Below are 14,785 nucleotides of genomic sequence, written 5' to 3'. Positions count from 1 at the left end.
AGAAAAGAGAAGGAAAATGTACAGAAACACTGTCGCCCTGGATCGCTTAGAATCTGCATCACTTCAAACATTTTGAATGAAATAGAGATTTTCTCACATTACTCTGCTTCATATTGATATTTTGGTGTTAGATATGCATGTACAGTAAGCCTATATATACATATTCTGTATCCCTACACCACTCATACACACAGCGTGTTGGTCCCATGTGTTAATACATACAGGATGTGCTTATTGCTAAGAAGCAGCATGACTTGTGATGGCAGTGGAACATGAATGGAACTGTGTTACTGAGAACATTTAAAAAAAAGTTTTGGCAGTAATAACACTGGATAGAGATTAAATTTTAATGACGCTTATCAACCCACCAGATTAGAAATGAGCTAAATGAAATTTGCTAAAATGATGAGTCATGTACAATTGATACTCATATAGAAACACATTCATGTAGAAACAAACATCTGCTGTAATCCCTCTTCCTGCCAAAGTTCATCTGCTTTGTCTCTGTCCAATAAAGAAATGCAGTTATTCCTTATCTTTGTTCAAGACCTCCGAGGCTTTTTAAAATAAGTATGTATTAATGTTATTGGTACTGATCAATCACTGTTACATCAGTGGACCTCTCTACAGTTGTCCTGGGTAAGTTATAGGTCTACTGTTGGTGTTAATTTCTCAAGTTTCTCACTTGTATTTCACCTTTACGACAGCACAATAATCTCCCGACCTAAAACAGATAACATGTATGTACATATATGTACACAGAAATCCCATTTTTGTAATGGGAGCTTAAATTCCAATGTGTATATGTGGCCACATTAAATGTTAACTTGAGACTGATCATGTTCTTTGAGTCAGAATATTTTGTGACGTGACTGTGAAAGCAGCGATGTTTTGATCCACTGAATTGAAGGTGGTCTAAATGTGATTTAAATTCTTTAGACTACCACTGAATAACAAATGTACCAAAGATTTACCAAAATCCAATTATGCCCCCATCAAAAGACTGGAACATTTTGTTTGGATACATCAACAGCCCGATGATTTGAATTTCTCTTCCTCGGGTTTATTTTGATTTGTAACTCCAAGAACTGGTATGTTTGGGTTGGTACATGCAGCTGCATTCTGATTTCTTGGACATGGTAAACAGAAACAGCCACCAGGCATTTTCATTTCTGTGGTTGTCTAGGGAAAGAGACAGCCACAATTTTGAACAAAGGTAGTGGCAGGTAACTGCCAAAATAAAGGAAACGCCATTAGGTTTTTTAAAAGGGTTTTGGACCGCTGTGGGATCCGTCTGTGTGCCTTGGCATGGATTCCACAACATTCACAAATATATTTACACCAGAAATTGTCTTTCAGTAGTTTTGTCTGTAACTGTGCACCATGCTGTTTCTATTGCCACTCCTGGAGGCTGAAATTAGAAGTGGTGACCACGCCAGATAATGAGTAATTCACATAGTTTTCATTTCTATTCACCCTTTCAATGACCACTAGCGGCCTGACGAGACAATATCATCCAGAGAAGATTCCTCCTCCATCAGGGCAGAGATGCTTCACCCGAAGGTGATGACAGCAGTCACTCAGAATTGCTCTGTGTCTTTTGGCGTTTCACTGTACCTAAGACATGCCAGCAAATTGTCCTCCTTCGAAACATAACAGAGTAGCCACAACCACTCACTCAGCCTTGTGAAATGAAAGACACTGTGAGAGGGATCTTGAAAGAAAAAATGCATGATCAATGTGTACACCAGACACCTGTAGAGATTGACAACAGTCATTCCATTAAGAAATCAATATAAGATAATATGAATTGTATCTGTGGGACTATGGGAGTATGAACCCACGATCACCTTAACAGAAGTAGTTTGACAGTTTTCAGGAAATACACTTATTCGCTTTCTTTCTGAAAGTGCGATGAGGAGACACATGCCACTCACATGTCTTTACAGTAGATATGTAGCTGGTCCCAGCAGCTGGTTAGCTTAGCTTAGCACAACAACTGGACACCGGTGAAACAGCTCACCTTGCTCTGTGCAGAGGTAACAAAATCTGCCTCCCAGCATCGCTACGGTTCATTAATTTACACATTTTATCTTGTAGAAATTTAGATTTTTGTACAGATTAAACGAACGAGATGTTGATTACTGAGCTTGTGGCTAATTTTGATATCTTTGGACGGAGCCAGACGAGCTGTTTCCCAACTACATTTTGCTTCCATGTAACTCTTGGCATGAACTTCTTTGTAACTCTTGGCATGGCTTGTATGCTTTCTGTGGTGGCTGAAACTGTGTCATGGATGCCATTCACACTTTTCAACTGTGCATCAAGTTTACTTACAGGTACAAATAAAGTAAACCTGAACCTGAACCTGAACCTCAAAGACATTATGCTTATATCCTTAATATTTATCCCAATTCCTTTAATGAAGAATGACGCAGTTGCTCTATTAATAATACTTTATTCCACCAATTTAATGTGACATTTAAACATTGTGTGGATATTTATTGGGCCTTTTTTTTTTTACCTTCTTTTAGTTGATCAGCAAACGCAATGTGTGACCATCAAAATACCGTAGAGATGCAGATTTCCATTGGCAAAACTGGAATAATCCATTTTGAGTGTGTGTGTGGCTGAGCAGGTGGGTCTTGTCAGGAGTCAGCAAGCTGCAAATAACCCTGGAAATACCTGCCTGAATATTTCCAAAACAAAATCCTGCCAACAGCAGACAGAACTCATTTTTGAGAAACCGTGCTCAGACAAATTTGTAATCCCTAAACTGTCAATTCCTATCCATGCTTTAAACTCTGCTCAGGTCCCTGCAGGGGATAGAGTTTGATGACCATAAACGATATCCAGACTCAGAGCTTCATTCATGAATGATTCAGTCCCAAGCAAAACAAGAGCTGAGGGACAATACTGCACTTTGTTAAACAAATAGTTACAAAACTCTTGCATTTTCATGTGTCTAATACTGCAACAAATAAAATAAGCTTAACTTGTATATCAGGGGTACTGCATGTGCAGTGTTTAGACGTCGAAGGTGAGATGCTGAAACATTATGGGGTATGTTGTCTTTGCTCCTTATTTAATCTGTTGTGTAACTTGTGTGTTTGTTTACTTGTTGTGCTGTGTTGTGACCAAGGGACCAGAATCATTTGATTGCGAGACACAAAAAAGGTGGATGATCTGTATGGAAAAAATAGGTTAGCAGCAGAAATTTAACCTTATGAGCGTAACAATAAACAACCGTATGCGAGTGTGTGGTTGCTCAAGTAATTTCCCAGATTTAAAAACAAAGAAGAACAACTTACCTGCCAAGTACGTTGAAAAAGTCTCTGCAAGTGAACTGGTGCTGTTTAAAGGCAAAGGGTGGTCAAACCAAATACGTATCTGGTTCATTTGTTTCTTTCTTTCTTTCTTTTCCTGCACTTTGTATGAAGTTAACTGCTAAAATAAAAAAATCCTTACCTTATTTTAGTGCATGCAACTTTTTCACAGTGGTATATGTCTATATTTATGTCATTTATTTAATTTCTTATTAACTTATTTTATATTTTATTTGTTTCATTGTCCATTTCTTAATGTATTAACTAACGAATATGTATGTCTGTCATGTGATTATGACCCAAGGAGTCTCCGGAAGGATGCTTCCCATCACAGTGTCTGTCTCTCAGAGCTCCACATGGTGTCGCGGTGTGTTTCCACGGGGGCGAGCGGCTCTCACACGCCGGGACGCTGGAGGGCGCCGTGGCCCGCCGGGAGTTAGGTCTGGTGATGTCCAGCAGTCGTCGCTAAAACTCCGGCTTGTCTGAGTCAAAATCAATCCCACAATCCTCACACACCGGCGGTGTATTCATTTGAATGGTGAAACTGTGGGACGCTGAGCAAACCTGCACAGAGAAGGAGCTGCGCTTGAGTTTAACCAGTTTGTCACGTTTTGGATTTACACACCTGCGGAGAACTGGAGACAACTGACAAAATGAACCGGTTGGTATAAAACTTTATTGTTCAAATGGTGGAAATAATGTCTGAACTGCCACTTGTGAAGCCATATGTTCCCAGACTTTGAAGGCTAACTAGCTAACTAGCTAGCTAGCTTCCAGTAGCGGCCCAGCTGGTTACTCTACGTCTCCGTGTATCCTTGGTAGTCAAGCTAGAAGCTAACAGTTAGCTAGAAGCTAACAGTTAGCTAGAAGCTAACAGCTAGAAGCTAACAGTAGGAAGATGAGCTAAGAGACGTAACGAAATGCGATGCTTGGCGCCTTTAAACCTCCAGTGTCTCATTTGTGTCAGGACAGAAAACATAGTGTGCTTGACTTCAATCCCTGTTCAGTGGCATTTCTGACTTTTGTTGCAGCTCGGCTAGTTAACGTTGATGCTTGTGCCGCAGCAGCCAACGCCTTCAAAACTGAAATGAAGCGTTTTTGTTTTATCTTGTTTGAATGTTTGCTGTCAGTCTGTTGTGACCACACCGCTGCACCTTCTGTCACATCCTGCACATAGCAGGCTAGCGTGTTTATTAGGCCACGAAAAAAGAGATTATGACTTGTTGCAACTACTGAAACTGACTTGTTGTACCAACTATTGTTTGTCCAACAGTGTCCCTTATTTTGGCAGCTGGTAAGCAATGTCTGGCAACCTGAAGTCTTTAAGGTCAACCGGAGTAAACCCAATGGCTTTCTGTGATCCTGCCAGCATCTTTCTGCTGAAAAGAACATGAAGCAGGTACGGAGACATGAAAGCAAGTACCATGACTTATTGTGTAAATACTTGTCCAGTTTTCTTCTTAAATCCTGGGTACTGTGAAGTACAGTTCAGTGGTGTTGCAGTAGTAGAGATTGTAGTAGTGGCCTCATCCCCTATCCTTTTGTTTTAGGTGGATATTATAAATAAGGAAGAATTAGATAAAGAAAGGTGAGTTTCTGATCCACATCTTGGGATTCATCTGATTATGATAACTCAGTCACTATCTGTGTCCCACAGATCATCTCTCTCAGTCACTGGACCATTAAGGCACCTTTCCATAACCATTTCACCTTGTCTGTGGCTTTGCATTTTACGGTTTTCCGACATAAGACAGCTTTGTTTATGGTCCATCTTGATTTCCTTCTTGGCAGATTTCAAGTGCATTACGGAGTGCGCAGTCCCGGCACAGCGAAGCGGTTGTCATCTTGCAAGAGGAAGGGTGGTCCATTGGTGGAGGTGGGCTTAAAGCTGCACCGCAGAACATCAGATGTAGGCCGTGGCTGTGACCCCGGCATGGCCAACAAAGAAAATGAGCTGACATGCTCCGATGATGTGCGGGGCATTCACTACAATGACAACTGCGGGCTCCCTGTGAACTCTGCAGAGGCCTCGAAGATGGCAGGGGCCAGCTCCAAGTACAGCGACTTTACTGAGGTGAGAGTCAGAGTTAAAACTGTTGCACCTTAGTACTTTTCTGTTGTAGTAAGAACACTGTTGCAGACTGAATTCCCTTTGTCTTTTTGTACAGCTATCAAAGGACCATGAAGCTATGACACACGTCCTTTTTGGAAGGAATCTACGACTAAAAGTAGCCCTAACACTATGGCGAAGAAATGCCAGTGAATTAGTGGCTTACCTTATAAGGTGATAGTTAACACTACATTTTGGTCATGTTTGTTCACTCTTAAATTTCACACACGTCACTTTTAATCATGTTTTTGTTTTCCCAGAATTCAAGACATGGGGGTGCTGCTTGACTGCTTACCTGTCTTAACAAACAAGTGAGTGTTATTTTGGTGTTTGATGTTTTTTCTCTTTTACATGTGTAAACAAGAGCATGTAGCAGCATAATCCAAATGATGTTTTTGCAACGTGACTGTCTTGTAAATACAGGCCATGTAAAATACACGTGACCCACACAATGGTTAAAATCAATGAAAAGCTTACACACATCAATTTCTCTTGAATGCATCGAGTTAAAAGCAAAACTAAACTATCTTTAAATTTAAAGAACAGAACGAACTATAATCCATGCACAGGTATTTAAGTTATACTTTACAGTCTACTTCCTGGTTCCTGTAACTTACTGTCATCTTGTGTGGATGTTTAATGTTGCTGCTGTTCTGACCTTGATATTTATCCACTGACTGTCCAAGGCTGAATTCAACTTTTCAGGTTGAACACATTTTCTTTTTTTTTTTTTTTTCTCCTTTTGTGTCTGCCCATGTTACCAATACACAGCCCTCTTACTTATTTCTTTTTTCATCTTATGCCTCATCAGTCTTCAAACTGAAGCACCATGTTTGTCACTTGGCTGCTGTGTTGACCTCCTGCCCCAAGTGAAAGTGATTCTTTCCAGTAAATACGAAGAGTAAGTGGCACTGAGTAGTTGCATGCATGTTTAATGATCTGTGTCTCTTTTTGACATCACATCTTCAAGTACTGAGATTGAAGAGACTGGATTTGCTGTTTTAGCCTGGAAGATGATGCACCACTCATCTAAGCTTTTCACCCTTTCTGATGAATAATAAATGAATTGAACTGAGAACTTATGAAACCTCTTCAATCACCGAAGAAATGTCTTCAAGATTCAAACAGCAAAACCAGACTCCATTGAATTAGCAATTCTAAATATTATAATATTTAACTAGCTGGTCTGATTTATCTGCTTTAAACAGACACATCATGGTGGGTTTACACTGGGTTCAATCCGTCATCAAGAAATGGTGGCCAGAACTTTCAAAGATTGAGAAAAGACTGCGGGACAGTTGTTCAGAAGACAGGTGGGTACTGCATGTTGAAATACAACCTAATAGTCCCTCCATGACACAACCAAGACTTGAAAGCAGTTTCAGCTATTTTCAAACTAGGTCTCATTTTCCTACGTTTAGATTCTAAAGAAATCTTTCGGTGACTTATCTGTACAACCAGCGTACAGTATTTCACTGGAAACACTGCTTATCAGCACAATTGAAACTGAACAGGGGAAACTCTAAACAGTTCCAACCAAAATGTAAAACATTTGTCAATTTGCTAAATGAAAAAGTGGCTCAGGTTGAAAATAAGCAGAACTTTCCTTCTAAAGACTCATTCTGTTAATGTAACCGGTCATCCTACCACTGTCTGTGTTTCTTAGGAATGAGAAATGGCTTTGTCCTTCAGATGTAATACTATGTTGTTTATTAAGAAGCAAATTTAGTACATGTTGTGAAGACATGTATGACTTTTTTGTTATATTATCTAATGAACACTGAGTAAATATTGCAACATGGCAAACAGAACATACTTGCCACGTATTTAATTGAGTCTGTTGGCAGGTAAAGAAATTGTTGCCTCCTTCCATTTTCCTAAGAACCTACCTTTGAATAGGGTCGAGCTGGATATGCTTACATGTTGTACTATGTATCTTTTCAAATAGGGAAATTCAAAATGCTTCAGTTTCCTAAATTTCTACTATTTTATTAATACGATCCAGTTTATTTGTGCCTTTCCATCTGGTAATTTGACCTATGTGCACTTGCTTATAAATAAAGGAGGTGTTTTTCTTTTTTCAGTCACCGTCAGTATTTTGTTATCCTCTTTGAATATTGGATAAAATCATTTACATGCCTCGTGTGTGTGAACTGAAATGTTGATTTGGTAACATGACCACAAACGCTGACTCATTCGTAGAAGATATTCATTAACATTTCAACATCATTTGTCTTAATGTGTAATGTAATGTAGGACGGCTCATAGCAGGGGCAGGAGTGAGGGTCTGTTGGGGTTTCCCCCCCAGGTCTGAGACTGTTACACCTGCTGCGATGGTAATGTTTGTATGTTTATTGCAGGAATATTGAAGTCATGAAGCAGCGGCTGAAGGACTTGTGGAAGGAAGGAGCCCGGTTATGTTTGGTTCCAGGATCTACAGGAGAACTGGCAAAGGTGAGAAGGATTATTATAGAACTTGTCAGACATTTATTCCCAATGCAGTAGCTGTAAAAGATTGGTCAAGAGTGGAAAAGTTACAGAAAAATGTTGGCATTTAGAACATCTTAAAATATAAAATGTTCAGTGCCAGGCTTTGTCTGGGTTTCTGGTTTGAAGGTCTTTTTTTTTTTTTTTTTTTTTTTTTTTTTAAATAAAAATTCTTGGTCTATGCTTCTTCCTGTTACGGACAAAACTAAAAACAATAGAGCTGAATCAGCACCACCTTGAAAAAGTCTTAAAATGAACATTGTGGCACACAGATACTTCACTGTTGCAGACTGTACAGGTGCTGCTGCTGTTTATTTTCAGTCCTCTGTTGATTTTGGGTGGACACTGCCAACCACTCCTATCCTAAAAAAAAAAACTCTAGGTTGGCCGTGAGCCACCATAAGCTGAGTGTGTATTGTGGTTCATTTGTTTCCATCTTCACACCCTGTTTCATGCTGAAATAAATCAAACCACACAGAGAATATTATGATCTCACAGCCATTTCATGAGATCTTTAAAAGGAAATAAACTTTATCTGGTATTTAGCAAAAAGCCAAATTAATATTGTTAATATTCAAGGTTCAGTGTACAAATAATCACTATCTTGTGTTGTGTATAACAGTCTAATCTTGAAAAATGTGTTTTGAGAGCCCTGTGATTTGTTCATTTTGTTGATAATATGTCAAAACAAAGATTATTTTAATGCATGCAGGATGTCACGCTGGCTGCGACGACAACTAATGTGTTATCTTCACTTCACGTTGCAGGCCATTGAGGCTTATCTATCACAGCTGCCCTGACAGTTGTCAATGTAGTACTCTGAGGATGTGACCACTACTGCCGGATCATGGCTGTGTTTGGAACTGATAATCATGCCAGAGAAATGGACTGGTTCATTCTGCCACTTGAACTCAAACCTCTTACTGGGACTGAACTTGGTAATTCAGACAACTCCCTCAGTGAGAGCTGGACACTCTTAAGGAAGGCTCTGAGAGCCTTTCTGCGAAAAAAAACAAAACAAAACAAAAAAAACAGCAAATGACTGCTTCACATTGAAGTGGACCGTCTTGTGAGGGGGCATATTTAATGGACCTCCATGAGACTGGGTGTAACGTCGCTCTATGAAGTGCCAAGCTCTTTGTCTCCCACTACATCACTCTTTGCCATGGAATGCAAATGCACTTGTGGATGTAATGAATGCTCCGCTGTTTTGATGTTTTGCGCCTGGGTTCTCTGGAATCAGGAACTTGAATCTGCAACAGTCTTAAGTTATTAGAGCTTGTTTTCAGTTTGCCTCTTCATATGACATTTGACTGTATGATGTAAGATGTAAAAACAAGTGATTCTTTTAATCTTCTTTTAAATAAATTTGACAAAAATCGAAACTTGATTCTTTTATATTCTTTTTATGGTGCTGTGAATACAGATAATGTAAAATAAGAATGACCTATTTATTGATCTAGTTGTTTTGCTGGTAAAATCCAGTCAAGGGAGGCTCAGACAAATTTTTAGATACTGGGACACTTGCTTTAAATTATGGTAGCCTACATAAAACCTTTATAACATAACAAATGGCTTTAAGTAAACATACAGTGGCAAGAAGTAGGTGAACCCTTTGGAATGACCTGGTTTTCTGCATTAACTGGTCATAACAATTACAATCTTGTGTCTTTAGTGAGTGCACCCATTAAACATCCATAGTACTGCTGGAAAAAGTAAGTGAACCCTTGAATTCAATAACTGGTCAAACCTGCTTAGGCAGCAGTTCACTCAAACAAGCACTTCCAGTAGCTGCTGATCAAACCTGCACATGTTCAGGAGGAATTTTAGACCATTCTTCCCTATAGAATTGCTTCAGCTGAGTCATTCTGTAGCAGATTTACTTTGATGTTTTGGGTCATAGTCCTGCTGCATCAACCAACTTCTACTGAGATTCAGTTGGTGGACAGCCACCCTTAACCTGTAAGATACAGTACCTTGATTAAATTTAAGTCTGAAATTTAATTTGGTTAACCCTGCAGAAACCCTGAAAGGACCGGAACAAGAAAAGATAAATAATGAAGGCAGATTAAAGTTTGCAAATATTGCACATATATCATTTAATCATGAATATACTCTTTGAGATGTCACTTAAGAGTTTATCAAATATGTAAAGTCTGCCATTTTTCTTTTTAGAAGTGTCATTTGTGATTTCTTTTTTTTTTTTTTTGGCAATAAAATAGAATTTAGATTGTTTACATTCAAAATAAAGTATGTAGAGTTAAGTATAAAATAATGTACAACTGACTACATTCGTTAAGTGTCATTGTCTGTTTGTACAATAAAGTTTTTTTTAAAGTGACGTCATTTTCCGCAGAGACAGCTGATGCGCCGAGTCCTACGCTCCTTCTCCAAACTGCTCTTGAATACATGTCGACGAACACACAGTGAGGCTTCATTTTAATTCAGTAAAGTTGGAAAACATGTTGCGCGGCAAGAGGATACCGCTGCTGTGGGTTTGCGTGCAGGCTGTGGTGGTCGTGGCGTGGTGTTTCGCTGACATGGAAACGGGGCCTGGCGCAGGTGGACCGACACAGCCGAACGGGGATCGCTTCAAAATCGAGGGAAGAGCGATAGTTCCGGGGGTGAAAACACAAGACTGGGTCTCCACGGCCAGAGTCCTGGTGGAAGGTGAAGAATACGTGGGGTTTATGAGGTAAGAAACGGCCCACGGTTACACCTGCTAACTAGCTAGCCTGTTAGCGAGGCTAGGTAGCATTAGCATAGCCGGCTAGCCTAAACGGTTGGTTGAGTTGCTGCTGCTGTTGGCAGATGGCAGGTCCTGAGTGTCCCAACTAATTCACAGCTTAATAACAGAGGATGTAAGTCATGCCATCTAGGACAACAACATGGCCGTGTCTTCATTATCGACCTGTCACTGAATTTAGGTTTTCGTTTCACAGCTAACTCGGGCCTTCTAGTCTCGTAGTAGTGGTAACCAAAACAATCCTCGGCCACAACAGACATGTCTGTTGTTAAACAACCTCTGATGTAGAGAGATAGTGAGTCAGTCAAATTAAACAGTCAAAAACAGTCACACAACCTGAGTGATGTATGATGTTCCTCTTCAAATGAAGTTTATTATCCATTAATGAAAGCAGGTTTGTTCGAGGTTGCAAAAAGGCCAAGAAAGAGGAACAAAAACGCTGTACATCCGCTGTCAATTTATTAGGTACACCTGCTTAAAAGAAATGTACTTAAATACAAAAGTAATGCTACAAATCCTCCTTTCATGAAGCTTCTAATGTTCAGGTTTTGTTGAAACTGTGATAAAGAGGTGTGGAGGATGTAGTTTCTGGTACCTTTGAACAAGCTAAGTGTTTCTAATAAAATGAGTAAGAGTATAATTTCTCTCTCTCTCTCACACACACAAACAAGTTCTTGAGTAGTGACCATATTATAAAAATAAGCTGGAAGGTATTGTAAGGTATTGAATGTTACAACATGTCTCTATTAAATTAAACAGTAGGCTTGATTTCATACACATTTTTGAACTGACTCTCCAGCAGTTTGGTGTTGCACTTACGTTAAGTTGGAAGATGTGAGACACGTTAAAAAGTGAATAATCAAAATCATAGCAGCAGAGGGAAAGATAACCTGACATTTAGTCCCCAGGTATTCAGAAACACTGCATCCTAAACTTCCAATAACTCAATTATATATCCTTTCTTCATCCTCCCGGCCTTCCAAATGTCCACGTCCTTAGAGCTGCACTCTCTGCAGTATTTCTGTTAAAATGTGTAGTTTCCAAACCAAAATAGAGTAAAACCTGTGAACTTCACAAAGGTTGTTTACTCAGCTCCCTGCAACTGTCTTTACAGGTCAAGAAGTACACCTTACAATGAGTAAGCTGATCCATGCATGTAAAATTGGTGGAGTGCCCCTTGAAAGCATTATAGTAGAAACAATAAGGCCTTGATTTATTTGCAGTTGCAGTTGGTTTGGTTGCTGGAGAGTGATTTGTAAGTAATGATCTTAGATAATCTTGGTACTTTGTCTTCTTACAGAACTGATGGAAGTTTTGCTGTGAATGACGTCCCTTCAGGATCTTATGTTGTGGAAGTTGTCACCCCAACCTATAGATTTGAACCAGTGCGTGTTGATATCACATCAAAGGGCAAAATGAGGTAAGACCTTAATGTTGAGAGAAGCCAAAAAGACATATAGAAATGTTTTATGTTGAGTCAGCCTTGTAGATTCTTCAGTGCACTGTGAAAAAGCAGCTCTGCTCCAATAAAGAAACCATGTGTCATTTCACAGGGCACGTCTTGTGAACTACATTAAGACTTCAGAAGTAATTCGTCAGCCGTATCCTCTCCAAATAAGGGCGAGCGGCGCTCACAGCTACTTCATGAAGAGGGAGACCTGGGGCTGGACAGACTTCCTTATGAACCCAATGGTAAAAACACTGGAGTTGTATAAACACACTGTGATCTATTGTGTTCATACACCTCAGCGGTGTCAAGAGATGTGTGTGTGCAACAGTTCAGATGAGTTAAAATCTAGATTAGTGGAAGCCCAGAGTCCATGGACCAGGAAATAAAGGGATTTAAAAAAAACTAATAGTAAGTCGATGCTAGATGCTTGTGTTAAAGAAGAACTAACTACTGCTGAATCTCTTAGTTAAATGTAATGTACTCGTTGCTCCTGCAGGTTATGATGATGGTTCTGCCACTGCTGATCATTGTCTTGCTGCCCAAAGTGGTGAATACCAATGACCCAGAGATGAGAAAGGTAAAGAGTCCTTAATAGTTAAGTTTTATTTTGGAAATATTGTATGTACAGTGAATTCATCATGCAGTGTCTTTGAATTGGGTGCATCCTGATCTGTTTAATTAGGATTTATTAAGTGGCACTAGACAGTGCAAGTGTCTTTGGAAAATTTGTATTGAGTTCATTACACCCTGTTCTTGACTCACCTTGAAGTGTAAACAAATAATAACTGTTAGAAATGTCAGGGTAATCAACTGTATGATAGATGTTTAAAATTTCACTGCTGTCTTTGCAGGAAATGGAGCAGTCCATGAACATGCTGAACCCCAACCCTGAGCTTCCAGACGTCTCTGAGCTCATGACCAAGCTCTTCTCTGGCTCCAAGGGCTCCAGCAAGGCAGGCAGCAGCAGCAAGGGCACCAGGCCAGCTGCCAAGAGGAGGTAGTACTGTCCTGTACACGTCTCCTCAGTCTGCCTAAAGAAGCACGAGTTCTGCCATGGAAGCAAGATTTTTAAGTGTCATTTTTCCCTCTGGGTCTATTGTACAGTTTTCTTTGTTAATAGATGTTTTGAGCACATCTTGATTTCTATTAAGCTATTGGAAACTGAGCAAAAACAAGGTTTTTTTTTTTTTTTCATACTGCACTGATAGAAATTTCTTAAACTCTGTAAAAGCTGTAATTCTTCATTTGCTCTATACGTTCTGCAAGTGGCTCTACTACTCATCAATCTTTTCTGTGCTAACCCTCTGGTGTGCGTTTTTTTCCACTGCTGCTAATTCCACTACCTGAAAGAGAACATATATACATACTCAGAGATTTTCTTGTTTTTTCGATTTCAGTAATACGACTGTGAATGAAGATTAATTGAATTTTAAGACTGATAAATTCTTATTTAAAAGCCTAGATGATTAAATTGCAATGGTTATATAACAACTTTGTTTTTATTCCAGACCATCCTATTATGTCGAAAGTGAGCACATGGCCTTCTCATTTTTTGAATTACCGTATGGCCAGGATTCACATAGTGTACATACGTGCCTAAGGTGTATAAATTAAAATGATAATTACTGGACAGTCAAAGAGTGATAGAGCTGTGTGGTTGCTTTCAAGGTCTCTAGAGTGTAATGGCTTTACTTTGAATAAAGCGACAGTAAAATCCATATTAAAGTCAAAATAAAATTGTGTGTGATAAATGTCTTCAGTTAACGAGAAGTCAGTGTCAGTTACTGACAGGAAATATATAATGATGAATAACTGTTTATCATAACTCAAGGTCCACTTTCTAGCTTTTTTCAGGCTTTCAGCCATATCACATTTTCCTCATCACCTGAGGAGTGTTTGCTTAGTTGTCATGGAGATTGATCTGCCGACTTGTGAGTCAGTAGCTTTTATGTTTTTCACTCAGGATTTAACTGTAAACCATCAGGGACATCCTGAAAGTGCTGTGGATAAACTCATAACAGCTGCTGAGCTCGCATCTCAAGAGATGATCTCCATGACAACCGAAGAAATCGTTCCTACAGATGCAGATGTGTAATGCAGTTGAAAGTATAGCTCAACTGATACAGGCTTTTTACGTAGATATCCGTATTTCTGAGTGTAAAAAAATCTACTAACAATATATTGGCTGGTAACTTCTTTAAATAAACATATAACATATACAGACACACTCTTGATTTCTCTGGTAGGTGAACTATGTGAGGGTGACAGTTTCTAAATCATTTTTCTTCTGAAATTTCTTGTTGCTCATCAGCTCACATACACACCAATAAACGTATTTATTTGCAATAAGCTAATATCGACCAAGATGGACATTTATCAGTCAAGCTGGTAGAAAGTTCTGGAAAAAGAAAGTCAATGGACTCTGAGGTGTGATTGTTTGGTCAAACTGCTATTTCTAAGGTTAAAAATCACGGCTGTGACCTCCAGAAGGTCTCTTGATAAATCTGAGGGGTTACAAGATGATTATAAAGAAAAGAAAAACAGGCAATGTCTATTTTTTGTTTTGTGTGTTTTTTCTAGTTTTTGCTTTTTCTTTTGGAATAATGGATACTTTGACCTCTTCAGGCCTCTAGAAATCCTTCAAATAAAAGAATCTGAGAAATGGA

The 14,785-nt window shown here is 39.2% G+C and overlaps 3 protein-coding genes across 7 annotated transcripts in view; all 3 read left to right on the top strand.

Annotated features, from left to right (window-relative positions):
- aven (apoptosis, caspase activation inhibitor) overlaps positions 1-14,785 on the top strand; it is a 216,855-nt gene that overhangs the window by 163,752 nt on the left and 38,318 nt on the right. The window lies entirely within an intron of this gene.
- On the top strand, positions 3,668-9,308 carry katnbl1 (katanin p80 subunit B-like 1). 2 transcript variants are annotated; one of them, XM_071467803.1, is made up of 10 exons: positions 3,668-3,987; positions 4,618-4,725; positions 4,877-4,914; positions 5,118-5,400; positions 5,495-5,610; positions 5,697-5,747; positions 6,248-6,337; positions 6,645-6,749; positions 7,797-7,890; positions 8,691-9,308. In XM_071467803.1, exons 2-10 carry the CDS (start codon positions 4,717-4,719, stop codon positions 8,721-8,723), a joined length of 819 nt encoding a protein of 272 aa, XP_071323904.1. In that variant the 5' UTR covers positions 3,668-3,987; positions 4,618-4,716; the 3' UTR covers positions 8,724-9,308. The 2 variants fall into 2 exon arrangements, with proteins under 2 accessions (XP_071323904.1, XP_071323903.1); XM_071467802.1 differs by having other exon boundaries at positions 4,600-4,725.
- emc7b (ER membrane protein complex subunit 7b) lies at positions 10,253-14,785 on the top strand. The gene is made up of 5 exons (XM_071467804.1): positions 10,253-10,618; positions 11,970-12,089; positions 12,223-12,361; positions 12,616-12,696; positions 12,971-14,785. The coding sequence occupies exons 1-5, from the start codon at positions 10,386-10,388 to the stop codon at positions 13,118-13,120; spliced, it is 723 nt and encodes a 240-aa protein (XP_071323905.1). The 5' UTR covers positions 10,253-10,385; the 3' UTR covers positions 13,121-14,785.

Source organism: Trachinotus anak, unplaced genomic scaffold (genome assembly GCF_046630095.1).
Source record: "Trachinotus anak isolate AG129_WGS33_773 ecotype Australia unplaced genomic scaffold, CSIRO_AGI_Tana_v1 ptg000031l, whole genome shotgun sequence".
NCBI lineage: Eukaryota > Metazoa > Chordata > Actinopteri > Carangiformes > Carangidae > Trachinotus > Trachinotus anak.
This window is presented reverse-complemented; position numbering and strand designations above follow the sequence as displayed.